The sequence below is a fragment of the Phalacrocorax aristotelis genome, chromosome 7 (assembly GCF_949628215.1).
Source record: "Phalacrocorax aristotelis chromosome 7, bGulAri2.1, whole genome shotgun sequence".
In the NCBI taxonomy this organism is placed as follows: domain Eukaryota; kingdom Metazoa; phylum Chordata; class Aves; order Suliformes; family Phalacrocoracidae; genus Phalacrocorax; species Phalacrocorax aristotelis.
The window spans coordinates 10,472,720-10,499,515 of record NC_134282.1 but is presented as its reverse complement, the minus strand read 5'-3'; the positions used below and the strand labels follow the sequence as shown (position 1 = coordinate 10,499,515).

Genomic DNA, 26,796 nt, shown 5'->3' with positions numbered 1-26,796 from the left:
GATTTCAGGATCAGTGTCTGTCAGTTTCTCTGCTCACCTTTGTGCACACGTATACGCAAATTTGTAGTTGACAAGCATAATATTCCAGCTGGCTTACTGACTTTATTTTGGCTCTTGGGGGAAAAGAAATATGTTGCCTCTGTTAAAAGAATGTGACTGAGAAAGCTTGTTCAAACCTCCTACATGTTTGGCAGACTTTTGGGGCAAAATATTACTAGGCATGTTGGAAAAGGAGCAGAGTATAGATCATTTTCCAGAGATAGCTGACCAGCTTGAACTGTGCAGGCTGTATTCCAGGAAAGTTCATGAATGGCTGCAATTGTGAACTGTCAACTACAGCAGCTAAACTGTTGAAAACCTGATTGTGCAGACCTCTTCATAGCATATATCTCTCTGCTCAGCTAAATCATGTATTTGTGTAGTGTACTAACTATTGATAAAACTGAGCTCTTGAGACCGTGTTCATAATATAACGACAAAACTGGGCATGGGCGTTAATGAAATTTTCATAAGGGTTTCCTTATGTATTGCCCTAAATGCATATTTTATTGTATTCCTTAAAAAAAAAAAAGTAGTCTCTAAATATGTACCAGTAAGCAATACTTGAATTGCATTATTATTGAATGCTGTCCCTTTCTTCACTTTGCTCATAAACTTACTAGAGGTATGAGCTCTGCTGCAGTCTTGAATGTTTTGAGATCTCCTCCTGAAGGATTCTGTTTGAGTGTTTGTAGAAGCAGATGAACATGGACAGACATGCCCCAGTCATGAGTGCCTTCGGTTTGATGGCCAGAACTACAGCATTTGAAAAACAGTTGAGGTAGGACTTCCAAGGTGAATGTTACAGTTGGTGGTATCAAATGATGGTTAATGCAAACAAAACTAGAGTTAGTTTTGTTCACTCTTTGCTGTACTTTCTATAATAAAAATTACATAAGGTAACTCCAGCACCACACCAGTTTCTAGATTATGGAAAATCTATCTTGCCATGCATTCATTTTTTGATGTTATGAGGCATCTAAACAGATGAATGTGGTTGCTTTTTTGACAGTGCTATTTCCCAGTTTAAACATTCAAATACCTTTGTTAAGGAGGAGCCAATACATTCTTAAAATTAATGAGCTTTAAGTGTTTCAGATAAGATATTTATTAAAAGGAAGAAGGGGAAAATACTTGAAAGAAATCCACAAAGTGAAACAGTTCAGTTTGTTTTAAAGACTGTAGTGTACCAGCTCTGACATAAATGGTTCTCTGTACCTCATACTCCTAAGTATTCTGCTCAGCTGCTGTGGGTTAATTTTTTTTCTGTCCCTCTATAGAAGAGTGCAAGTGTTCCATAGCTTCTTTCTGAATGCTGTCTTGTATGGTAGAAATAACAGCATATGTTTCATGGAAGCTTTTTTAAAAACTTGTTAAAAGCTGAATATTCAAGTATTTAGGTGTTTTGTACAGGCAGGACTAGCAAACTGCTATCAAACTACTGAAGGGCTGAAAATTCTCTCCTGCTGTGCATTTTTACAGGATGTGCTGATAATCTTTTTATGACTTCAGGTGACCCTATAATAAAAAGTTGTTCCCTGTTACTGTACTAGATATTTGAGTATCGGCCTGTTGCATGTTGAGGCTATATATTAATTTTTCAGTTTTAAAGCTGGTGATGAGCAGCTTCTGTTGCTCATGGAAAATGCAAACCTTGTTTGCGCTTTCTGTGTGTTGGCAAAGATTCCATAAGAAACCTCCATGAGAACTCCTGCTAAAGTACAACTGTTTTAGTTCTGGTAGATAAATTTAGATTGTCAGCCACATGTGTCTGCTTTTATTCCTATATTTGACAAAGTGTAAAGATAGAAGTATTTATAGTAACCGCTAAAGCTACTGTCTTCTGAGAAGGTTCTCCAGACAAAAAAGGTCACTTGAAGTGCAGTGTAAGGTTGTATCTTAATTCATATTCTTGAAAATTCCTCTATCTTTAAACTTTATGCTTTATAAATACAAATGTGTACTGAGTGCTAGTAAATTCTTTGCATTATGGGATAATCTATTTTTACTCATGCAGGGCAGGTGAGTTACTCAGCCACATGAAGGACAGCTGGATGCTTGTCTCTAAATTTTTTTTTGGTCATGCAAAATTATCCCAAGAGGTTTTTTGTATATATCTATTCTCCCTTTGAAACTAGGAGTAATGCATTTGTATCGTGAAACTTGCTTGAATGCTTTTAACGGTGCAGAAGTAAGGTAGAAATATTAACTAGTACCATAGAGAGGTGTCAGCTGTCTATCATAATGGCAACTGGCATGTTTGTCTAGTACTCCTTAAGATAACAAACTGAAATAGGGGTCAATGTCAATAGCAGAAACCAGTCACAGAATCACAGACTGGCTGAGGTTGGAAGGGACCTTGGGGGGTCGTCTGGTCCAACCCCCCTGCTCAAGCAGGGCCACCCAGAGCTGGGTGCCCAGGACCGTGTCCTGATGGCTTCTGAACAACTCCAAGGATGGAGACTCCACCACCTCCCTGGGCAGCCTGTGCCGGTGCTCGGTCACCCTCACAGCGACAAAGTGTTTCCTGATGTTCAGAGGGAACCTCCTACAGCGTGTGTGTCAGTCTGTGCCCATTGCCTCCGGTCCTGTCACTGGGCACCAGTAGGAAGAGCCTGGCTCCATCCTTTTTGCACCCTCCCTGCAGGTGTTTATATCCATTGATGAGATCCCCCTGAGCCTTCTCATCTGCAGGCTTGAATGGTCCCAGCTCTCTCAGCCTTTTCTCATAGGAGAGATGCTTTCTTGTCCCATCATCATCCTCGTGGCCCTTTGTTGGACTCTCTCCAGCATATGTGTCTGTTGTACTGGGGAGCCCAGCACTGGATAGAGTCTTCCAGGTGTGGCCTCACCAGTGCTGGGGAGAGGGGAAGGATCCCTTCCCTCGACCTGCTGGCAATACTTTGCCTAATGCAGCCCAGGACACCCTGCACCTTCTTTGCAGCAAGGGCACAGTCCTGACCCATGTTTTTTTCTGGGAGAGGATGAGTGTGGTATGTATGTGAGGTGGCAGTGAAGAAGTGTAGAATGGATAGGAAATGAGATCCTGGTTTAGTAAAGTACCTGAAGATTTTGTATCCATCTAGAGCACGTTTAACTTGGTTGGTTTATTGGAGGGTTGTGTGATCAAAAATGAAGGTTAAAAAAACCACCTTGCTTGCTTTTCTGTCAGGTTGTTTCAGATGTTTTTGTAGGCGTGTAGATGACAACTCCTGGGAATGTTTCCTATGTAGAACACTGTTCAGTGGGTGCAAGGACCTTGACCAACCCTACAAATGCCTTTTCAAAAATATTGTTTCTTTAAGTCAAAAGGTAAGCGCTCATACTGACACCGCTTTAGGTTGTACTTCACTGAGTGCAGATTGGCAGGAAACTTGAAGAGTAGTAAAGTTGTAAGTGGTGTGGAAAGGCAGACAAATACATTTATGATATACCATGTAATAAACCGTACCATTACATGGTCTAGGTTCTAATATCTTTTTTAAAAGCTAAGTATTTAATTTAAAGTGTTTGCTAATAGATGCTTTCTTTGCCAATGTCACTTAAGTAAGGACAGGTGGGATTTGGCTGAGTCTGCTTGAATCTGTTTTCTCCACTTGCTTTTTTCCCCCCACAGATATTGAAATATCCTGTTGTCAGAAAAACAGGAACCACTTGTATTTATAGACAAGTGAAATATTTGAAACTGCTGTGCTGCAACTTAGTGGGGTGAAAAATGTCATTTTTGGGCTGTTTTCTTTGAAGGAGAATACTCAAGCCAGCTGTTCCACTATGCAAGGCCACTTTCACCAATAATAAGTAGCTTTCCCTTTCATCAGTAGGTTTGAGGAAATTTAACTCTGTGGGCAGATCAGGCAGTAGGAGCCTAATCCTCTACAATAATATGTTCATACGTATTAATGAGTCGCAGAATGATAGGGGTAGGAAGTGACCTCTGGTGATCATCTTGTCCAACCCCCCTGCTTGAGCAGGGACACCCAGAGCAGGGGGCACAGGACTGCACCCAGGTGGGTTTCGAATGTTTCCAGGGAAGGGACTCCACAGCCTCTCTGGGCAGCCTGTGCCACTGCTCTGGCACCCGTGCAGGAAAGAAATTTTTTCTCATATTGAGGTGGAACTTCCTGTGTTCCAACTTGTGCCCATTGCCCCTTCTCCTGTCATTGGGCACTATTGAAAAGAGCCTAGTCCCATCATCCTGATACCCACCCTTTAGATACATATAGGTATTGATGAAATCCCCCCTCAGTCTTCTCTGAGCTAAACAAACCCAAGTGTTTCAGCCTTCCTTCATAAGGGAGATGCTTCTGCCCCCTGATCATATTGGTAGCTCTCTGCTGGACTTGTTCAAGCAGTTCCGCATCGTTCTTAAACTGGGGGGCCCAAAACTGGACAGAATACTCCAGATGTGGTCTCACTAGGGCAGAGTAAAGGGGGAGAATAACCTCACTCGATCTGCTGGCCACATTCCTTTTAATGCAGCCCAGGATACCATTGGCCTTCTTGGCTACAAGGGCACATTGCTGGCTCATGGTCAGCTTGTCCACCAGCACTCCCAAGTCCTTCTCAACAGAGCTGCTTCCAGTAGTTCAGCCCCCAGCCTGTATTGATGCATGGGGTTGTTCTTCCCCAGGTGCAGGACCTTGCGTTTGCTTTTCTTGAATTTCATCAGGTTCCTCTCGGCCCAGCTCTCCAGCCTGTCAAGGTCTCGCTGGATGGCAGCACAGCCTTCTGGTGTATCAGCCACTCCTCCCAGCTTGGTATCATCAGCAAACTTGCTGAGGTTACACTCTATCCCATCATCCAGGTCATTGATGAATATGTTGAACAGGACTGGACCCAGCACAGACCCCTGGGGAACACCACTAGCGACAGGCCTCCATCCAGACTCTGCCCCACTGATCATGACCCTCTGAGTTCTGTTGTTGGGCCAGTTCTCAATCCACCTCACTGTCCACTCATCCAACCCACACTTCCTTAGCTTGCCTGTGAGGAGGCTATGGGAGACAGTGTCGAATGCCTTACTGAAGTCAAGATAGAAAACATCCACTGCTCTCCCTTCATCGACCCAGCCAGTCACGCCATCATAGAAGGCTATCAGGTTGGTCAAGCATGATTTTCCCTTGGTGAATCCATGTTGACTGTTTCTGATAGCCTTCTTGTCCTCTACATGCCTGGAGATGACCTCCAGAATGAACTGCTCCATCACCTTTCTCAGGATGGAGGTGAGGCTGACTGGCCTATAGTTTCCCAGGTCCTCCTTCTTGCCCTTTTTGAAGATTGGAGTGACATTTGCTTTCCTCCAGTCCTCGGGCACCTCTCCTGTCCTCCATTACCTTTCAAAGATGATGGAGAGTGGCTCAGCAAGAACATCCACCAGCTCCCTCAGCACTTGTAGGTGCATCCCATCAAGCCCCATGGGTTTGCGAGGATCCAATTTGCATGGGTGATCTCTGACCCAATCCTCTCAACCGATGGTAAGTCTTCCTTTCTCCAGACTTTTCCTCTCTTCTCTGGGGGCTGAGATGCCTGAGGGCCAGCCTGAGGGCCAGCCTTAGCAGTCAAGACCGAGGTGAAGAAGGCATTCAGTAACTCTGCCTTCTCTGCATCCTGCATCGTCAGGGCCTGTTCCTTGTTCAGCAGTGGGCCCACTGTATCCCCAGTCTTCCTTTTACTGCTGGTGTATTTAAAGAAGCCCTTCTTGTTATCTTTGACATGCCTTGCCAGATTTAATTCCAAGTGGGCCTTGGCCTTCCTTGTTGCATCTCTGGATACCCTGACAGCATTCCTATATTCCTCCCAAGTGGCCAGTCCCTTTTTCCACATACTGTGAACCTCCCTCTTCCATCTGAGCATCTCTAGAAACTCTTTGCTCATCCATGCGGGTCTCCTGGCTCCTCTGCCTGACTTCTTCCTCCTGGGGATGCACTGATGCCATTTTTTTCTTTACCAGCCAAGTTGTGTAAAAGTCAGTATTTTTAAGAGTTTTGACATCTCTTCCAGATTTTTGTACGTATAATGCAATACTAGCAAATATGGATTTTTTTAAATTCAGAATTATGGAATTTGTGGTGTTTTTTACTACTTCCTTTCATCCAGCTTATTATGCTTTTTTAAATGCATTCCAAGCTTGGTCTCTTGAATGGATAACTTGCAAAATAAGAAGGCATAGTGATGTCCACTGGCAAATTACAATAGATGCTGAAGGCCTCCGGTCCTTTGTGAGGTAAAGTTCAAGATGCTTTTTTAGACCACATAAATTATTTTCAAGAAGTCCTTCTTTTTGTTTGGTTGGATTTTTTGTTTATTTGTGGGGTGGTTTTGTTTGTTTTTGTTTGTTGGGTTTTTTTTTTTGTTAAAGCTTGTCTCAGTGCATCCAAACATGGATAATGTTGATGGGCCTGTCTGGCTTTTCTTAATAGCGGCAAGAATCCCTGAATGGGTCAAGCAAAGACTTTCTGTATTGCCATTAAGTTTATAAACTTTTAATCTAGTTGTTTCTCTTTGGAAATGTGATCTACTGTTGGATTTTTTTTTTTAAGCTAAGCTGTGTGGCATGTGAACTACACTGTCTCGTATCTTCCCTACAAGAACTGAAGGTTAACTTTGCCCAGTGAGAAGACAAGCCAATAGTATGAGAAATCTTATACTTGTTTTGTGTTTCCATTTGAGAACAGAATCACTCAGATTAGTCCTTACACAGTCTGTAATTAAAATTCAGTCTTAGTGATAACCATGACAGCCTTCACAATACAGCCTTGCTTTATTAGCACGCAGTGGTTTAATAAGCGTATTGGTGACGATGCTATTAGCAGGGAGGAAGAGCATGAGAGTTTTGGTTACCTGGCTGGAACAGAAGTACTAGTCAGGAGTGAACTAAGAGTGCACCAAGTCTGGCTTTGGAAAGTGGGAGGATGGGATGCAGAGGATGGAAAAGATAATCAGTGAGTCCTGAACGACCTTAAAACTGTTCTGATTACAGAATTGTCTACTATACAGGACTCCTGAGGTTTGGAGACCAGTTTCTGGGACTCAAGAGAGTTGGACCCTAGAGTTTTGAGTTGCAGCTGTTGAAATCAGAAGAAATTTAGAAGATGAGCACTTGCATTGCTCTTTCCATTATTAGTATCAGTCATATCAGAATTTACTGAACTCTTCAGCAAAGCTCCTTCAGAAATACTGAATGATTATTACCTAACACAGTTACTGACTGCTGTAATTCAGTTATGTCTTAAGGCAAAGTGCCACTGTTTTACTGATCCGAGGCTCTGAACAGGAAGCATGATGTCCTACTGGCCTCATTAATGTTTGCTAGTATATGTAAACTTTAACTCTTTCGTTAGAGAAACTTGGACTTGTGCTTTCAAAGAATGTAATAAAATCAAGGGAAATGTCTCACTTTTCATGTCCTTATGCTCTACAGATTTAGTGTCTACCAGAGGCATGAAAGGCAGAGACTACAAAGTGGTATTAATCAGAGAAGGCTTTGAATTACTAGTAGCAAAACTTAGTAGGCTTAAGTGAATAACTAGGTGAGCTCCACCTAGCACATCTAGGCTGGTTAGCTTCTGTAAAGCAAATATGTATGAAATGCCTGTGCTAAAGTATGTTTTGTACTAGCTGTTCTCGGGATTATATAGAAGAAGAGACTATCCTGATTTTACAGCTAGAAACTGTATTTGCAGAAGACTTGTTGGTACTAAATTATTGTGATCTGTTAAGTGAGTTTGAATTTAATATCTTGTCAAAATGCTTCTTGGTTTTTAAACCAGATTTTCATAGTCAATAGTCAAATCCTTTGGCGGGGGGGTGGGAGAAAACTTGCTGTTATTCTGTCAGGTAATAGAGTGTAGAAGTGAAGCCTGATCACCTTTTGTCTCAAATCAGTATCACCTCAGGTCTGTTCAGTGAAGATATTAAATGGTATAGTGCATCTGTTCTAATTTGGTACAAGACTGTTAAAGGCTTTGACTATGATTTAAAATGCAGTGGTGAGTAAGTATAAAAGTGTTTTCTACAACTGTTCAGTGCTGGGACAAGAGAAGAAATTGAGATTCCTCCTGTATAACTGAGGAGAATGGTGATCGTCCTCAGGCGAGGGCATGTGGTAATACCAATGACTACTCTTTGTTCAGGGTGGGCTGGAACATTTGAGAAGCTTCCAACTCTTGCTCACTAAATACTCATATTATTCGCTACATCTATCTGGCCTGACCATTATTAATGTTGATCTAACCTGCTCTGTCCGTGCAGCATTCTCATTAGCAGTTTTCTTAAAAGTGGCTTTCTTCTGTTCTCCAGTGTTCATAGGGACTGAAAAATGTTATCAGTGTCATTTTTGAGAGCCAAGCTCCCAGATCAGGGGAAAGCTGATGCCAGCATCTCAACAGAGCAAGCAAGTGATCAGTGGAATGCCTCTGCCAGACTTTCTTACCCTGTACTCTTGAGACAGTTATCTCTCATTCCCTTCTCCTTAGAGACTTCTAGTCAGTGAAGAAGAATATTTCCCAAAATCCTCTTTTGAGAGCAAGGTGAAGAAAGTATGGGCTACTGTTCTGATCTTTACTATGGAAAGGAGGGAGCAACTCTGGTAGCAGTCTAGTTCTTTCTTTTCTGATACTGGAAATCCAAACATCAGGAGTTGCAGCTAGTTGAAATGGAGCTGCTGATATCAGACTTTCCTGTCTTATTCCAGGTGATGTATGCTGCTTTAGTTCTCTCAGTAAAGTTACCGAAAGGCAATTTTCATCGTTTCTGAAAGTGTTGGGAGGGAGTGTGTAGTTTGTCTGAAAGCAGATGAAACTGAGGGCTGGTGCTACTGGCATTGCCTTGCTAATGATTGTGTAGTACATCTGGGTGTTCTTTCATCTCTTTCCTCTTGAATTCAATTACAAAACTGCTGTACGCATGTCCTACTTTGGTGATTTTTAGCACTTGAATTCATGTTATCTCTTGATTTTTTACTTTTTTTTTTCCCCCCAGTGGACATCAGATCCATGCGGTATGTTTTCTCTCCACCGTTACGTTACTTTCAATTAGAAGTAGCCTGTGAACACCTCTAAAGTTCATCATGGTGGTTGAGCGCCACTGTCCGAAGAACTGTCATGCTGGCTGTTAATTGAGTCAGCCTTTCCTGTCATGCTGGCCGCTAATTGAGTCATCTATAGCTAGAACACACCTAAAACTGAATGTAACAGCATCTAATATTGCTGTTTTTTCGGGGTATGTACTTCAAGTATAATGCCTTTAAGGAACTACATGAACAGAATAGGTAATTAAACACAAAACTTAAGAGCTTTAGTCTTGAGATTTTTTTTCCCTTAATTCCACATTGACTTCCCCCACACACTTGGTCTTTGTTCAATTCTCTCCTGAAAGCTTTATACTCCAGTTACTCTGTTTTGTAGGTGGAGTCTTATGAAATAAAGCTGATTCAAAGTTGCAGTTGCTTTGAACAGAAGGAGATTAAAAAGTGAAATGTCTTTTAAAAGAGGAGGGATGGAAGAGGAATTCTGTTACTAGTGTAAACATAATCTTGAAATACCATAAACTTTACTGGGAGTTTCCTGATACACTATGATGAAGTGATTGCAAAGCACCTGGATCAGATCCTAGATAAACCGTCCTGAGTGTTATAATTTGGAGACCAACTGTAATCAGTCTTCGTTGCAGGTCATAGCTAGTGGCTTAGTTAAACACAGCCTTTTATTGGTGATAAGTTAGACATGTAACTAAAAACTAACTTGGGTTTGAAATGCCTCTGCGTAATAAAGCATCCAATCTTTTACAAACTTTAGAAACTAAGGAGGGATTAATTTGTCCTTTAGTGCACATGGAATTGGGCAGTTGATGTATCTACCTTAATTTTTTTTTTTTGATGCCTTGATTACTTATCACCATAGAGAAACACACCCATATATGCTGATAGTTCTCTTAAGTAAGCTGTGACTGTGTGCTTACCATCAGGTCTCTTGATTGTTAAATAATAATTCTGATGTTGCATAAAGGCTAAATACTTTCACTTGCTGACTTCATCTTCAGGCTGTTTTTGAGTCACTTCTTTCTCAAAGTGTTTAGTTCACTTTTTGCACTGTAGAAATAATGTAGATGTACAAAGCAACATAGTAGCATCTTTTTTTTTTTTATAAAACTGTGTTCTTCGGCCATATTTACTTACAGGCATATTGTCAGGCTCCTATAGCTTTCTGTGCAAAGGATAGGAAGCTAGAAGCTTGCTGTTGAATTCGTGGTCCTATCGATGCATCACTGTATGATTAATGACCTTACTTCTAAGACTAGCAACACAAGACTAATGAATGTTTTACTGATACTTTCTATTCTTAAACTTGGTGTTTCAGTAGGAGCTTTGTCTGCAGCTAAGAATAATTTTGGTTTAGAATGGTCATTTCTCACTTTCCACCAAAAAAGAGACATGAACTTTACAGTTGAACAGAAGGGTAGTTTGATTTCGAAGTATAAACTAGCTTCTTTTTTTACCTCTTTCTTTTATATTTCATAGTTACATTTGGTTCCTATAGGAGTTGATCCTATTCAGAAGCAGAACTTCTGCTTTGAATTTCTTGCTAGCGATGTCCTGAATTCCCAAAGAATTGTGAAAGATGGGCCTATGGGCTGGTCTGGAGACTTAAGGGCCTGATATCTTTTGTAGCAATGATGGCTTGATTTCTTCTAGAAGGACGAGTATGGGAATCCCACCGCTTCTGTAAGAAGTCTTTTCTGTTCTTTGCTGTTTGTGTGGAAAACGATTCTGATATGTTTAAACTTACTTTGTGGCAGTTAAACCCCAGAGTGTTTGTGCTGTGTTTATACTTAACAGGTATGAGAACAAGTTTTCTTCTCCTTTGCAGATACTTTAAACTATGTGAAGCCTGTAACTGTCCCTTTCATCTCTTTAAATGCTTAGTTTTCCTACTTAGTGATTCTGGTTATTGGGAAAAAAATGGAATATGACGTGTCTTCTAGTGATCTTACCTGGACTTTGTTAGGCTTATATACTTGCGGAGAGTTGGTATCCAAAACTGGCCATAAAATCTAAGTTAAGGGCTCAGAAAGGCCAAATAAAACAAGGCTTCGGTTAGTATGTGTACATCCTGTGTAAGAGGAGTATTGCAAGTTTGACACCTTTGCAAGATTTTTACTTTTTAACTTCTGTTTAGATTCGCGTCTGTGGAATTGCAGTCAGCTACTCATTCCATGTTTTGTACTTGTGCAGCTGATTATTGCTACCAGAGCATAATACTTCGTGCTTGTCCTTATTGAATTGCATCCTTTTTATTTCAGAACATTGCTCCAATCGGGCAAGATCTTCCTGAATTCTATTCCTGCTGTCCAGAGTGCTTGCAGATCATCTGCAGGTATAAAGATAGTCTGTACTCCACTGTCCAAGTCATGGATTAAAGTATCCTATAACACACTCCGAGGAGACCCCTGGAGAGCTCTGTTTGATGCATCCTTCCACTCTTCCACTGAACCATTGGAGAGCCACGTGTACAGAGTAGTTATCCGTGGTGGACCCACCTTGTATAAGCTGTGTTCTTGCTTACAAAAATGTCATGCAAGATGGCATTAAAAGCTCTACTAACTTTATAACGTGGTCACATCTTCTGTGTTTTTTTTCTATATGAGGCCTGTTAATTTTCCTCAGAAGGAATTTTTGTCTGACATAAGCTTCTGAAAAAGCCAGCCCTGTTGGCTTGCTGCTGTCTAGGTAATAATAAATAGGTGATTCTGCTTGGCTTTGGTTTTCCTCTGCGGCACTGAGCATGGGTTGTCTGATATGTTATTTTCATGTTCTTCAAAGATAGGTGCTTAGGCGTTTTTAATCTCTGGATCGTTCCTGTTCATAAAGTTAATGAAAATAATAGTCAGTGATATTGAGAGAACTGTCTGAAGCAGTCTAGTGTGAATTTTTTAGTTTGTCACTGGGGGGGAGGGGGGAGAGAAATGTGGTATCCGTCATGTGTTCCTCCTCTTGTTGCCCTTAATTGCTGATGTTGGTCAGTAGTCTGAAGATTGAAACATAGCTTCAGCTATGTCATGAACAATGATGTTACTATTCCTCCTTCAAAGGTAGTAGCTGGAAAAAAGGCATCTGTTCAGCAACCTCTATATGCCAAGCTGATACCCAGCACTTCCAAAGCCAGTATCATTATTTAAACTAAAAGGCATTTATCTATGTACTTGAAAATTTGCCAGCTTTCATGGACATGGTTTCTAGCAAAGCAGGGCTCTCTAGAATAAAGTTTGTATTTGGCATATGCTTTTCCTGATTAATGGCAGAGGGAGGATATCCTTTTGAATATGAAGTGAGACTTCGGATGTGATTTAGACTTCACTTTAAAGGTACAACTTGAAGTTAAAAGTATTCAGGGAAGCAAATAAATTATCATCCTTTAAATTTAGATCAAATTTCTGTTGCATGAAAACTGTTATTTGTGTCAGTGTGTGTTGTGAATATTGATGTTTGTGAGCTTTTAAAGGAAATAAATATGGTATGTGTTGTAGGACTTCTTTATAGAGACGTGGAGGCATTTTTTACCAAGTGAGATACAGTTTGAATGTTTAAATGTGCTAAGCTAGTTGTCTGTCATAGTCTCTGGGACTGGAATTGAGCCTCTCTATCCTTGGAGAATACCTGTTCTCCTCTCTCACCAGAGATGGAGGAAGAAAAGTGCCTGGTGTGCCTCCTGTGGAAGAGGAGGTGGGCTCTCGTTCTCTTGTTCAGCATCAGGGACGTCCCCTTTCTAGCTGGCTGTTGGCTCCACTGTGTCGATCCGCTAACAACTGGGACTGAGTCCTAACGTCCTGGACCTGGCTGTCTGCTGGGGAGGGGACCTGTGGAATCTGCTTTTCTGGTCCAGGACATCCAGTTAAGGCAGTGTCAGAAAGACTTCTGGTGTTTCAGCTGAGGGAAACAGCAGCAGCAGGCTAGATTATACTACTCCTGTAAGCCATTTTCCCAACCATTTCTGCAAACTGAATGAAGTTTTAATAGTTCTCTAACCTTTTACTGTTTGATGTGGTTAAAAATAAGTGCCTTGACAGTCTGAAACTCAGTTCTGTTAGTTCAGACCTGAGCATTAGGCATCATTCATGTTACCTCTGTGGGTTTGCTTTTCCTGTTTGGGTAGCCCCTGTCCCCCAATTAACATCTTGCTAAAATACAGCTACGGAGTAGAAAATGTTCTCTAAATTGTCTGAAGTAATGCAAAAGCAATTTCAGCAGCAGGGGTACAAATGAGAATTCAACGAGGAAAACTTTTTCATATCTTCACAGATAGTTGCTTAAGAATAGTACAAGAATATGTAGCATATAGGGTATCAGTATAAAAATAGACCTTATGAAATATGTGCTGTGTGGTTATAAACCACAACTTTTTACACCTAACAATAGCAACAGGGTTTTATATGCTGCAAGTAAATATATCTTGAAAGTTAAATTACTTTCTATTTACAGTCAGTTTCTGAGGAAGAGACTTTTTACATACTCCTCACGACAACTGAATTAGAAGACCTTGGGCCTTGTCCTTCCCTTCAACAAAGGAATGCTCTTTTGATCTGCAGATGCCAATTGCTTTCCATGTGTTAAATCTCTATATCATCCAAATGTCCTTTAGCTATTGTGTTGCTGCTCTTTTAACTAGTTGTATTTAGTTGTCACTCAAGTGTGCAATATTTCTTATGAAAAGTAATACCAATGTAAGAGCATGGTATTTATCAGCTTGGTCGAGCAACTTCTGTAGCAGGCTTTAAACTCAATTCCAGACTTGAGTGGAATTTTTTTTGAAGGGTAGAGTGGTGAAGGTGGGGGAAAAGGGAGTGATAAACACTTCAAAAAAGTGATTCCTGATCACTGCTGATGGACAAATATTGTTATCTTGAGAGGTTTTTGGTATACACCTGCCATGGGAATCAAATTATTTCAGATATTGTTTTGTTGTGGTGCTTCTGTAATTTTTTTTTGCTTTGTTCTGATTTCAACTATACAGTAATTGTACATATATGGAAATAATTAAATAACTTAGAAGACAGTTGTTTTGAGAAGTATTTTTCTCGTAAACTTAGAAAAGGGGTAGGCACCTGTGCTTCTAATGTTGATATAAACGTCTAATTTTAAAACTGGCTTTAAAAGGAATTTGATCTAATAGTAGCTTTTCCTGAAGATTTTTCAGCTAAGCTTTGCATTCTTCTCTAGGGCTGGTATAGCTATACCAATGTCAGGATGAACTGCAGTATTGATAAAAGGAGTTTCTAAGCTTAAGTGTAATGCTCTGATACAGCCACTAGCAGTAGAGAGTTTTGACTTTGTGCTTCATCCAGGTGAGACTTTGGAGAATTACGATCTTCAAATTACACTCTTGCTGTAGTTGCTATCTATGGGGCAAATGCACGCTGAATGAGGAGGGTCAGGCTGCCTCAGGCATTTGGCACTGGTGACAGGATTTGTGCTGTAGTATCTAGTTTTCGGCAAGCTTACGGGAGCCTGTGCTGAAGACTTGTGAGACACAGGGTCTCACAAGCACTAAAGCACTCCGATTTACTGCTTGGCAAAGTGCCTCCAAATAGCAGTTGCCCTATTGCACACCAAGAAGGGGAAGCATGAGGATGACTGACAACTGCTTATAAAGTTAGTGATATTTTAGATTATACTTTTCAATTTTAACTTGATCTGGCTTTCAGTTGTAGCTTAATCTTTTGTAGCTTGAATGTAGCATATTTATCTCTGACTTCTAGGTCTGCTTGGAGAACTTGTGTGTTTTGAATATAACATAGGGTGCTAAGTAAAATAGAAATATTGGGTACTGTTGCAGAGACATTTTGTGAAATATGAAAAATTTGAAAGGTATCTTTTGAATTTAGGTATGTATAGCATTAGAGTGGTATGCAGCCTGCCTATACGAGATTGTCAGCATGACATGAGATGTTTCATTAATGGCTTTACAATTGTCTTTTGACAGTAGCAACTTGAAATAGCATTAAAATTCATAGGGCTCAAGGATGACTTTTTCTTTCTGAATCAGTATGTCCCTAATGGAAACCCATAGAAACACTAAGGCCTTTCAGTTATTGAACTATTCTTTAGACATTCTGTGAAGTCTGTAAACTTTTCGACATAAACTTAACGTGTTTGGACAGCTAATTTACTTTGTAATGCAGGTTGAATAAGACAGTTAGTATTTTTATTACGTACCCATTTTCAATATGTCTGTCTGATTCTTGGATCTCATAGGAATCCGTCAACTGCATTCTACCAAGCGTTCCATTTCAACAAGTTACGTGAGTCAAAGACCTTCTGGGATAGGTATGAATGCTTAAGTATGGAATGCATACGTGCTAAGGTATGCATGAACAGCTTTGCTCTATGCAAGTTTCTCGTCATTTTTGTTTGCGCAGAACTGCTGCTTGTGTTTAGAACTTCATATTGGACTTCTCTAGCCTGAAGGTCTGAAAGCAGTCATGGAAGTGAAGTATTTGTACTGCAGCTTAAAACTAAATAAGTCTAAAATATATGGCATTTTTTACTTTTTTCTTCCTCCTTCCATTATGCATGTATCATAAATAATGTGTAAGCCAAAAGAGTTTAATGCTACTCAGCTAGTGAGCTGACCTGCACTAAAATATTTATAACTTCCTTTTCCAAAAAAAAACAAAGAAAACTTTTTGGCACTGTGGCTATTGAGTCCTGTATCAGAAAGCAAGTTGTGAAAATGTTAGATTTAACCACAAATTTGACAAAGTTAAAATATTTCAGTCTTAAAACCAGGAAAGGAAGCTTTCTGGCTTGCTTTCATTCTGCTGAAGTAAAGCTAGATGGGGAACAAACATGAATTGTGACAAGATATGAGGACAAAGTAAACCTACTAAGTTAGCATTGAACTCATGGCGAGAAACTGCAATGAAGTGCAACAAAGTCATATCTCCTACAGGTATGACTTGTCAGAGATGCATTACTAATTCATCAGTAGCTGCAAACTGTTTCTTTCCTGCACTTTAATGAATTTGAAGGGGTTTTTTTTGTCACCATGAAGTTGAAGTCCTAGTGATTATGTGACTTCATGCCTTGTGATGCTCTGGCTTGTCACAATACTTCTGCTTAGCAAGCTCTGTAGAAGCTATTGAAGTATTGATAACTATTTCATCATTGTACTGGCTGTATTTGACTTGAGAGGCTTTTCAACTTGCAAAGCTTAATTGAATCCTTTAAAGTTTGCTTGGCAACAATTTGTATACTGTGCAACACTGATGGTTAAAAGTAATACTAATGCATCCTGCTCTGTTTTTTGCTGAAGTGCTAGCATTAGGCTGAGTTTCAAAAGCTCATCTTCCTTTTCTAGCAGAAACTGGTACAAATTTGCAATTTTGCTTTAAGCTCTGGATGATGCCACTTTCCTATATTTATGGGACAGAGTTGGTATTCAGGTTCCAAGGACTTCATTATTTAACTGAAATAAACTTCAGAGCCTTGAATACAAATTTGGTAGTTACCTTCATCTGCTTCTCTATTTTCACATTTCTTAACTTGAAATAATTCTTAAAATGAGGAAGCTGATTAAAAAAAACCCTAAAATCAAATCATTAGTGATTGAGGCTTCCCAAGTCTGGGGTTTATGTGCAATGTCTGAAGCAAGAACTGGAAGCATGGGATACAGAAAAACATCGAATTCAGGGAAAAGAATGTAAATGGATTCCTTTGAAAGTAGTCTTGCATCTTTGCTGTTGAACATTTTGTGGTAAAAACAAGTATTTGTAAAAACATAGAAGCAAATTCATCAGAACTGATGCAAGTTTTAAATTTCTAATCTGTTAAAATTCTGGAGTGTTTGACAGAGTTTAGCAGGTTTTGCATTTATAACCTGGTTATTAGATTTTCTTACGATCACATTATATAGTTCTGTTTTACTAGATGTCTGAAACTAAACTTCTCATTAAAACCTAATGGAGGGTACTTCAAGGGCATAGCCGGTAAAGCCAGTTCTGGGGAGCACTTCAGAGGGTGGGGGCACAGTGGGACTCGATTCTGCGGCTCTGCCGGCGACGTGTGTCCTGGCAGCAGCAGGAGGGGAGGCTGATGGTGCCCCAGTAGCTCCACTTTGCATAGGCAGGGTGGCCTCTGATGCAGGTGGGGATCTGTTGTCAGACTTGAGTAGTCTGATAACAAGTGCAGCAATTAGGGCTTTTTTAGTGATCTCTGGTTTGTGGAAGAGAAATCTGTGCTGTGAAAATAAGCTCATCTGATTTCCTCAGAATCCCTTTGTTTTCCCATCCCAAAACGTGGGGGTTAACACACTGCAAAACATAAGGATCTTAAGCCTGCTGGTAGTAGACTCTTTACGTTTTGCAACTCCTTAGAAGTCGTTTGCGAACCTCAGGGGTTTGAGTTAGGAGACTTTACTGTAAACATAATAGAAAAATCTTCCTGTGTATTTTCCGTAATTTTTTCCTAACAAATACAGATTATTCTCTTATGAGCAGCATCTCTTGGGACCATTTGAAGTCAGCAAAGCTAACCACATGGTATTGCAATAGACAGTAAAAGATTGCTAAAATGCTTCAGTAAAATAGACTTGTTTGGTTTTGCTAATGTACCATGGCAGGGAAGAGTGCTGGTAACATTCAAACCATTAAATATTAGTGAAATACTAGTTGTTACTGACACCTTTACAGGAAGCCTGCAAATGTCTTTCTGCATGGTGTTTGCATAAGTATTGTTAAGGGCACAAGTCTCATGGGTCTCTCTTTTCAACTGGCATGGTTACTGAGAGGATTAAGAAGGGGAATAATGGCTTCTTGGCATACTCACGAGTCTGTGTGACTGCTCTTCTGTGCCTGGATTGCCTTTGTACAGTAACAGTGCCATAGGAGCGTTAGGTGGGTTTGCCTAAAACATAGCCATGGTTGGTATACTTGAATTTAAAGCAGTAGGATTTATGTTTCCATTGCGTTTTTGTGCTTTTTATATTCACAATGTAAAATAACTCATAAAATGTGGATTTTCTCCCCACACTAGCACACGGATAAATGTATTCTAAGTGTTGCTGGTAAACATTTTTCTTCTTAGGTAAAAGTGATGAATTAGACGGTATTTTTTCACGTGATGGATTTTGCCAAACTTCCATTTCCTTATTCTGTGCCTTTCTGTTAAATGAGGTGATCCTCCTGGAGACAGGAGAAAGTAAAGGGTTACACTCTCCCACTTTTTGATTGTAGCCTTATCTGGAGGTTATCCTAGGGGTGAAACTTTTCTGATTTGAAACTAAAAGTCCAAAACTCCATGTGAAATTTAAAAAGAGTCTTAGGAGGAGGCTGACATTTCATGTAACACACTGATCCAGTCAGTGTTGTGGTTAGTGTGCTGCTTCTTGATGCTTGCTTCTCATGGAAGTGGTGAGCAACATGACTGTCTTCATGCATAGGGAAGAGTGGTTTGTTAGTGTAACTCAAAAACTTAGCAAAACTATGAAGGAGCCACATTTTTGTTTAGTGTTTAAAAAAAAAAACACAAACCAAACAAAAATAACAAAAATCCCAACAAATCCAAACTAATTCAACTCAAAAAAGGTCTTGGTTTTCCCCGGAAGTATTCTGTCTTTTATAGAGCTCATGCATTACTTCTAAGATCAATTATGATGTTCTGTTGAATAATTGATCTTTGGAGTTTCATGTAAAACTGAAGAAAATGTAACTGTCCTATGGAAGCAAGTACCTCTCTGACAGAGGAGCTGACTAACGTGGAGCTTAAGTAGACTTGCAGGGAATGCCAGGCACCTGCCGGTAATCCTGAGGCTGCAAATTCACTGCCCCAAACTTTCTCACAATCTCATGTGGCTTTGACAAAGAATGATGAAAATCTGAAATACTTGCATTGATACTCTTTCAAGGCTGGACAGTTGGTCGTATTGAGAAGCTATCATTATAAAATCTCATAATTGGATGGAGGCTAATTAAGCATACTTCAACTGTTTCAAGAACAGACAAGGTTCCTCTGGACAGACTAAATAGCTGAACTGGTGGTAAGACATGAGTGGCTGGTTAAGGCACTACAGTAGCTCATAAATGACTAAACCAATGAGGGGAAAGAATAAATTCACACACTGTTTTTATTTGTAGTTCACTTGCGAGCAAAACAAATAGGAACACTTCAAGGTACCTTACTCTTCCTTGCAGAAAGGTTGCTTGGTAATTTGATTTAAAGCAGTAACAATGAAAGAGCCAGAAGAGCTAGGGGAGATCACTTGGTTCAGGGATGTCTGCCTGAGGCTGTGGTGTATAACATCTTTTCTGCTTTAACCTAAAGCGAAGTAGATCTAGTGGTTTAAAGGAAGAGTTATCTTATAGAGGCTATTGGAGAAGGCCCTTGCTAGCGTTGCGATGCCCTTTTGTAGTCTGTTCTACAGGCAGTCTTTCCCACTCTTGCAGGATTAGCAATGTTGAGTGATAGGTTTTATGTATCTAAAAGCATGAAGTGCATAGTGCAGTAACTCTTGATGCCAGAATTGAAAAGAAATATCAAGAGCAAGAAAACCTATGCATTCTGGCAGTCTTCTGGGGGGTGACTTGCTGCTAAGAAGTTCTTAGGAAAGTAGTATGCAGATAATCAGTAATACATCTGAATACAGATTATGTTTTTTGTTATTGACTAAAAAACCTGAAACTTGAAAATCAGTTTACATCATCCAGTCAGTAGGATTTGCAGTCTCATTTAAATGTGAAATGCTGTTACCTAGTGTAGTACTTGACAGTGCCAAAGAAGGGCTGTTTATATCTCTCATTCCTAATGCATCCAATGTTGGAGTAAAATACATTATTGAGGACTGTGGAGTCTCTAAAAATGAACCACTGTGTTCTTTTTTTAAGCACACAGAGTGAATTAAGCTGCAAATGCCTTTATTTTGAATTTTGATTCCTAGTCTTTCTACCTAGATTTCGAAGTGGATTTTGAAGTTGAGAATATGTCTCTTAGAAGGATGATAGTTATATCTAAAGATATTAATGGTGATAACACCACGCTGGGTACAGTGGCACATGTTGAATTCACTGTTGAAATGGATCTTGGATCTACGAATGTGAGGTGATGTTGAACGTTAAATTTTCTTCCAGCCATTAACAAGTTAGCATTAAGACATTAACTTTTTTTGCTGCCTTCTGATCCACTCATCCTTAATTTTTCCATTAGTCACTTATTTTATTCACTTTCCCATTCCGTGAACAGCATTGTTCAAGTTTTGGAATAGTTTATAGTAATTAAGCTTACTTGAACTGCAAAATTATGCTTTACAAAGAACACTTGATCACTGGAAACACAGATATTATATAATGAAGTTGTACACTGGTACCTGTTGTGCTAATAGGGTTACAAACACCTTTTTTACCTACTATAGCTTGATGATACTGAATCATCTTTCCAGTCGTATCTTACCATACTTCTGGGATACCGTGTCTCCAAAGGAAGAGTTCTTGCAGCAATGAAGTCAGTTATACTGAAGCTTTTAATAATGTGATGCGTTATGGAAAGTGAGATTGTTGTATATTGTGTAATATGCATTAGAAATCAGGCTTGCACTTAGACTTACCAGTTCTCTTCCCATTTTCTTAATCTGTATGTACATGATTGTCCAAGACACTTCTCGCACTTTGTTTGCAAGACATTTGAAACAAAAAAAATTACAGTGCTATTCTTGAGTTGTAGGCATATAGAAGAAATATACCTAAAACACAACATAAAGAATACTGAGGTGCAAGCTATAAGTATTTGATAAAATACTTTGTTCCAAACGCTGCATACCTGATTGTGAGCTGTAGCAAAGCAGTGTTATTAGCAGTCAAAACCTAGTTTTTCTCCTTGGTCTTTCAAAGTAAAATGTGGAAAAAATTACATTTTAAGACACTAGGACTTTTTAAACAATCAAAATGAGGATTTCTCAGACTAAATAGTGTTTTCCCTGTCTGGTGTGTGAGGTAGAAAAATGTCGGGTTTACCATCCATCTCTGGAAATGGCAGGCTGTACTTGGTAATCTTTGTCATTTTTGCTGACTATAAATCTTGCCTTGTACTTGATGGGCTTCAGAGTGATCTTAGTATACGGATACACTTTTTGGTCGGAGCCTTCATTTATGTAATCTTAATTACATAAATTAAAAAACTTGGAGGTCCAAGTTAAACTACAGTGTATATCTATGGTAGCTAGTTGGCTGCCAAAGCTCAGTTTGAGGTGGGGGTGGGAAGTTTGCAGTTACCAAAAAAAAGAAAAATTATATGCCTAATGCACCCCTTTCAACTGCCCTACGTTACTTGATGTGGATTTTTGTTTGCATTACAGCTTTGACAATAACTATCAGACTTCAGTAGTTCCTGGAGCAATCAACTTTGTCTAAAAACGGCATAGTAATCAGTCTTTTTTTATAAGAGCTCAATAGTGTCTTTCTACTTTTAACTCACAAATTTGCAAGTTGAGGCATTGGATATACCGTGAATTGTGCACTCACAGAATGTATCAATATCTTCCCAGTTAGGACATCCAAAAAGACTTATTTAACAGATTTTATTTTTTTTTTCCCCCTGGCCTTTCATAAGGACTGGTTTGTATCTATAAATTTCATTCTGCAGCCATGGGATAAAATATCTTTATGCAAACTGGGATTTGATATCAACAGCTAAGGATTAGAGAAAAATAGAAAGCCTTAAGATTTGGCAGCATATTTGGACCGTACTGTAAGAATAGCTGGCACTGGAGTACTCTGCTCCTGAATGTTGTTGTGAGGAGCACTGTGAAAGGAATAAAGGACAGAATCATATGGGCATTGTGCTAGCATAAAATCTAATTCTCATATGCTTTTAGAAAGTGAAATGAAATATTGTAATCAAGATAAAACCTCATCTGACTAACAGAAGGCCGCTCTGTCACTGTGGAACTTCTCCTGGAGCAGGCGGGCAGTGGTCTGTGTGGTCCTGGACTCTGCCTGCTGGAGACAGCAGGACAGACACTGGGATTTGTGCAGGGAGCAGGTCTGGAATCCTGACTCGGTACTTCAGTAATAGTGCCAGCTGCTCTGGGGATAAGGGCAGTGTGAATATTGAAATGTATGAAGGTACTGTACAAAGTACTTATGGCTTTCAGCACTGTCTGTTAGTATCATTTTAAGTCTAAAACGTGGGTGAGAGATACCCACGTTGTAAACACTGCACTCATTTGAAAGGCAGACGAGAATTCAGAGCACACGGGACAGCATGAGAAAGGCGCTTCTGCAACATGCCATGCAGGTACAAGTGTCGCAGGTGATTAAGGAGAAGGCTGCCTGTCTTCGCTTGAGAGGCTTTCTCATGGAAATGATTGAATGCCTTAACTTTGAGTGGTGTAGTGGACTTTATTTTTGTAAATAAGCATGCTGCAAAATGGTTGAAATGGGAATAGAAGAACAAATTCCCAATCTGAGTTAAGTAGAAAACCATTGACAAAAGGTGTATAATTATGCTGTAAAGATGTAGAAGCAGGTAGCATTAAAAGGTGTGCTGTTTGTTTTAATTTTGCTCCTCTTTATCTCTTCAGAGCTGCCTCACCTGACTTTTGGAGCGGTGTTCATGAAAGGCTGTGTCAGAGACATGAGCAGTCTTGGGGATTTCAGTGACTCTTGAACACAGATGTTTTTGACCCTTTCAGATAGATTTGAAACACATTAATTCAAGATGGAAAGGAATGCTTAACCTTGCCATAAATTATACTTTTTATTCTGAGGAGGTTTACCATGAGTATGGCTTGAAAGAGGCTTGGAAGGCAGTAGGACACTGGAACAATTTTCTTGTTAAATGGGCATTTAGCACTTTGTTCAGTTTAGAAATAGAGGCTGTTACCCCCTCAGTCTGAAAAGCTGATTCCCTCTACTTGTAAATGCTTGGTGGTAGGTACTGACAATTCTTGTGAGACTTGTTAAAGTGGATCTCTCTAAATAGTGTCATTCAATAGTTGAGCTTTGCTTCACGTATGTAATGAGCACTGCTGAGCATGTTGCCAATACTCATTTTTAAAAGCCTTATGTAGTTTTTTTTGACGGTTGGTTTCAGTGAGTGTTATATATTTTCAGGGAAGCGAGTTTCCAAGCATGACTGCAAACCTTGCATTTTTCCCCGTATGTCAACTTTTTTGAAACGAGGCTGCACACTGCTGATAGCAACTTCCATCACTGGGGAACACTATCAGTAGTTATCACTGGCAGGCCTGGTAAATAGTCCAAGAACTTCTGTCTTATGTCAGACGCGGAGGTGTGGAGTAAAATCGGACCACTGAGACCTAGTATGGCAGGGCAGACGTGGAGAGTGCGGGACTGACAGAGCCTGTGTGTGGGTGGAGCGTTCTGTGGCTGCTGTGGGGGTGTTGTTCGCTGTAGTCGGGGGTGCAGGGTGCCCTGTCTGACCTCCTGGGGCGAGCTACAGCTCCTCTCCAAATGGAGAGGTCAGAGCCTATGAGAGAACAGGGACACCTCCCATCCCCCGAAACTCCGGCTCCAGAGGGTTACAAGTGAGTGACTGGCTTGTGTTCCTGTATTGTGACTTGAAATGAGACCAGAAATATTAAGGCTTGGATTGTCGTAACCCAGGATTTAAAGGTGTAGTTTAACATCTTGGTTCGCACAGTAAATTCACATTCTAATAGTGATGACTGAGATGTTTTGGTGGACTGTTTTGCACTAGTATGTCTTTGGAACAAGACCGACCCTAACTGTAACCAGCCAACTGCAGTGTATTTCTTAGATATTAAACGTGATCCAGTGAGAATTTACTGAAAGCAAGTAAGTGCGCTTGTGGAGTTCAGAGCTTCGGTCGTGTCTTACCCTTCTGTTGACTGCTGCCACTCGGCTGCAAAGTTGTAAACACAGTGCTGTTCTAGGAACTTTTAAACTGGAAAGTAGTATTCAAGTGAAGTCAGAGAACAAATATTATAACAGGTTTTTTTTTCTCCAATGCTTTATATAAGCAATTTAGCAGAAATAAAACTGGAGGTAAGGACCTCATGAATATCCCATGAATCCCTGTTTTTCCCTGTGAAGAAAGCTGAAAAATGAGGCAAGGAATCAAAGCAGTCCATTTATTGTTTATTCTAATGCATTTTTCTGGTTATGGGTGTCATACGCATAATCTGATGAATTATAAACTGAAGGAGCAGTGTGTCTTAAGAGAGCTCTAACTGCTGGGAAATACAGCATGTGGGGGGACACCCCATGATTGTGTACTGAATTCTTGAACCTGAAGCTTTAGCCTTCCAGTGAAAGCATGCTCTGGGAGTCCTGCAGGTGCCAGTGGGTACATAGTTTTAACTGAATGATACAGTAATGCTCACAGAGTTTTCTTCTTACATTTACAGTGCATCTGGTGCAAGCGTTGTTGCCATTGACAACAAAATAGAACAGGCAATGGTAAGTAAAAAGTTATTTCTAATAGGATCAGTGGTTCGTCCTTGAGTGTAAGTTTCCAGCTGCCTTGTGTTTCTGTGAGTCTGTAATATCCCTTCTGTTGGGTCAGACTGAGACCGTCCTTTGAAAAAGATTCTCTGTATCAACTATGGGATGACCACAAACCATGATTGCCTTTACGGTTGACCCAGAAATGTTCTTAAACGATTTTTCTATTAATTTCTGTGAACAAGCTGATTGAACTTAAAGGGGTGCTGAAAACAAATAGCACATTTAAGTCTCTTACTTTAGAGACTTGACTAATTTTTCTTAATTGTCACTTACGCTATGCTATCCTTGACATTTTGTTCAGCTTCAGTTACATCTGTTTGGTTTTTGCCTCTGCTGGTTTAAAGGCTTTTTTATTTCTTGGTTCTCATACACCTCAGTGCTTGGGATTGTGTAACTTCGACTCCTACCTCCAGGTCAAAGCTTCAGAGCTGATACTTTTATTCTGAGTAGCTGGAACATAATTCTCTAGTCCTTGTCTTCGGCATAACTGAGGTGACTAGAACTTAATGCTGAATGCTGGAAACAAAGCTTTTGATGTAAGGACCACTTTGCAGTGAATAAAAGGGATAGGTTATTTGCTCTTGAAGGCTAATTTGGTCATATATTTTTAGTGACGAGTGCTTTATTTTTCTGGGCTTACCACTAACATCAGTGAAAGCAGTAAAATAGTAAATCCTTGGGCTGGAGTAGGATGAAACTGTTTTTTCGCCTGGTGTAACTGTTAACTTGTTCTTCACAGGATCTAGTGAAAAGCCATTTGATGTATGCAGTAAGAGAAGAAGTGGAAGTCCTGAAGGAACAAATAAAAGAATTAGTTGAAAGAAACTCTTTACTTGAACGAGAAAACGCACTGTTAAAATCTCTTTCAAACAATGATCAGTTATCCCAACTTTCAACCCAACAGGCCAATCCTAGTAGCACTTCACAAGCGCAAACAGTGATAGCACAGCCTCCGCAGCCAACGCAACCTCCACAGCAGCCGAATGTCTCCTCAGCGTAAAGCTTTCTTGCCTCCTTTGAAAACAAAAACCTGAGAGCAGTCTGTCCTTGTGTGCCACTGATGTTCTTTCCACTTTATATGAAAGCGAGTAGCCATGCTTCTGTTGTGTGTTTGGCCTTTTCAGTATTAGACAATCATTCTACAAGAGCTGTCCCTCACTGGTATATCATGAAGTGCAGTTGGTGTCCGTTATGTCATCAGTGCACAAGGGAAGTCGTAGAAGGAGTTATTAATGCAAAGAATGCATTTGCTTGGTGTGCAGGAGTGAGGTCTTTAAAAGCTTTGGTGGCTCTCCAGGGTTTCCATTTCCCGTGGATTACTTTGAGCCTTGCTATCTGGTAAGAAGTAACAATTCATCTTAAGAGCCACTGTTCTTTCAATATAGGTAACAATTGCCTACATTAGTTTCATTTATTTGTTTTATTTATTACAGGGCTGCTATTTTCATAATGTACATGAACAATGTCACAGAACTTTTTTAATTTTTTTTTTTAATAAATGTATGTATCAGTAAAATGATAGATGGGATTGCGTTTAATAGATAAAATGTTTAGGCAATAATTGAACAAAAGAATCCTGGCATATTTCTAACACTAATGGCAATTTACCTTTGGTATTTATTTACGGTAGTAGAGATCCAGCTTGAATGTAAATTTTGTATAGAGTGTAAGTATGAAGACCATAGTGCATCTGTACAGGTAGTCACCAGTTATTGTGATATAATAAATAATTGATGGGCTATTTTGATGAAGAAAACTTTGCTCATTTCTGTTTCTACTTTCTAATAGAGAGAAATTGCCATGATTCCTCTGCTTTTTGACATTTCGTATAATTTTTTTTTTCTGGGTGGGAATAAAAAGCTGTGAAATTGTTCAACCTACTTTGTAACCAAAGAAGCAAAGCTGTGTAATTGAGGTTTTTTTTTATTTTATAATGCACTTCTTTATGTATTTTTATTTAGTGTTTTCTCATTCACAACTTTCTTTCCTGTCTAGCATGATCTGCATGACCTATAATCTTTGAACCACTTTCGTACCTCATGTTTTTATCCAGCACTCTTATTGTAATATGTAATAGTCTGTGAACAATGTCAAATAAAAAAGGAAGAACAGCCGGTGTTGGTGGAGCTGAGCTAGTGTGCTATGCACTAGTTGTTAAAAAAAAAAAAATAAATGAAGTGAGCCATCTTTTGTTCATTTAAAATGGTGTTTTGAATTTCGTATGCAGAAAACGTTTTGTTACATTGCAGATTTTAATGTATTTAATAAATGCAACATGCAGATTAA

General features: G+C 39.7%; 1 protein-coding gene across 5 annotated transcripts in view; it reads left to right on the top strand.

The window, feature by feature from the left end:
- TSC22D2 (TSC22 domain family member 2) overlaps window positions 1–26,796 on the top strand; it is a 33,270-nt gene extending 6,474 nt beyond the window's left edge. Inside the window, exons 2-5 of one of the 5 annotated variants that reach the window (XM_075098675.1) lie at window positions 11,338–11,411; window positions 15,287–15,358; window positions 24,411–24,462; window positions 25,250–26,796. In XM_075098675.1, coding sequence (XP_074954776.1) covers window positions 11,338–11,411; window positions 15,287–15,358; window positions 24,411–24,451 — 187 coding nt within the window. In that variant the 3' untranslated portion in view covers window positions 24,452–24,462; window positions 25,250–26,796. Of the gene's footprint in view, window positions 1–11,337; window positions 11,412–15,286; window positions 15,396–24,410; window positions 24,463–25,249 lie in introns of all 5 variants that reach the window. The other 4 variants (XM_075098676.1, XM_075098677.1, XM_075098673.1 and 1 more) reach the window with 4 other exon arrangements.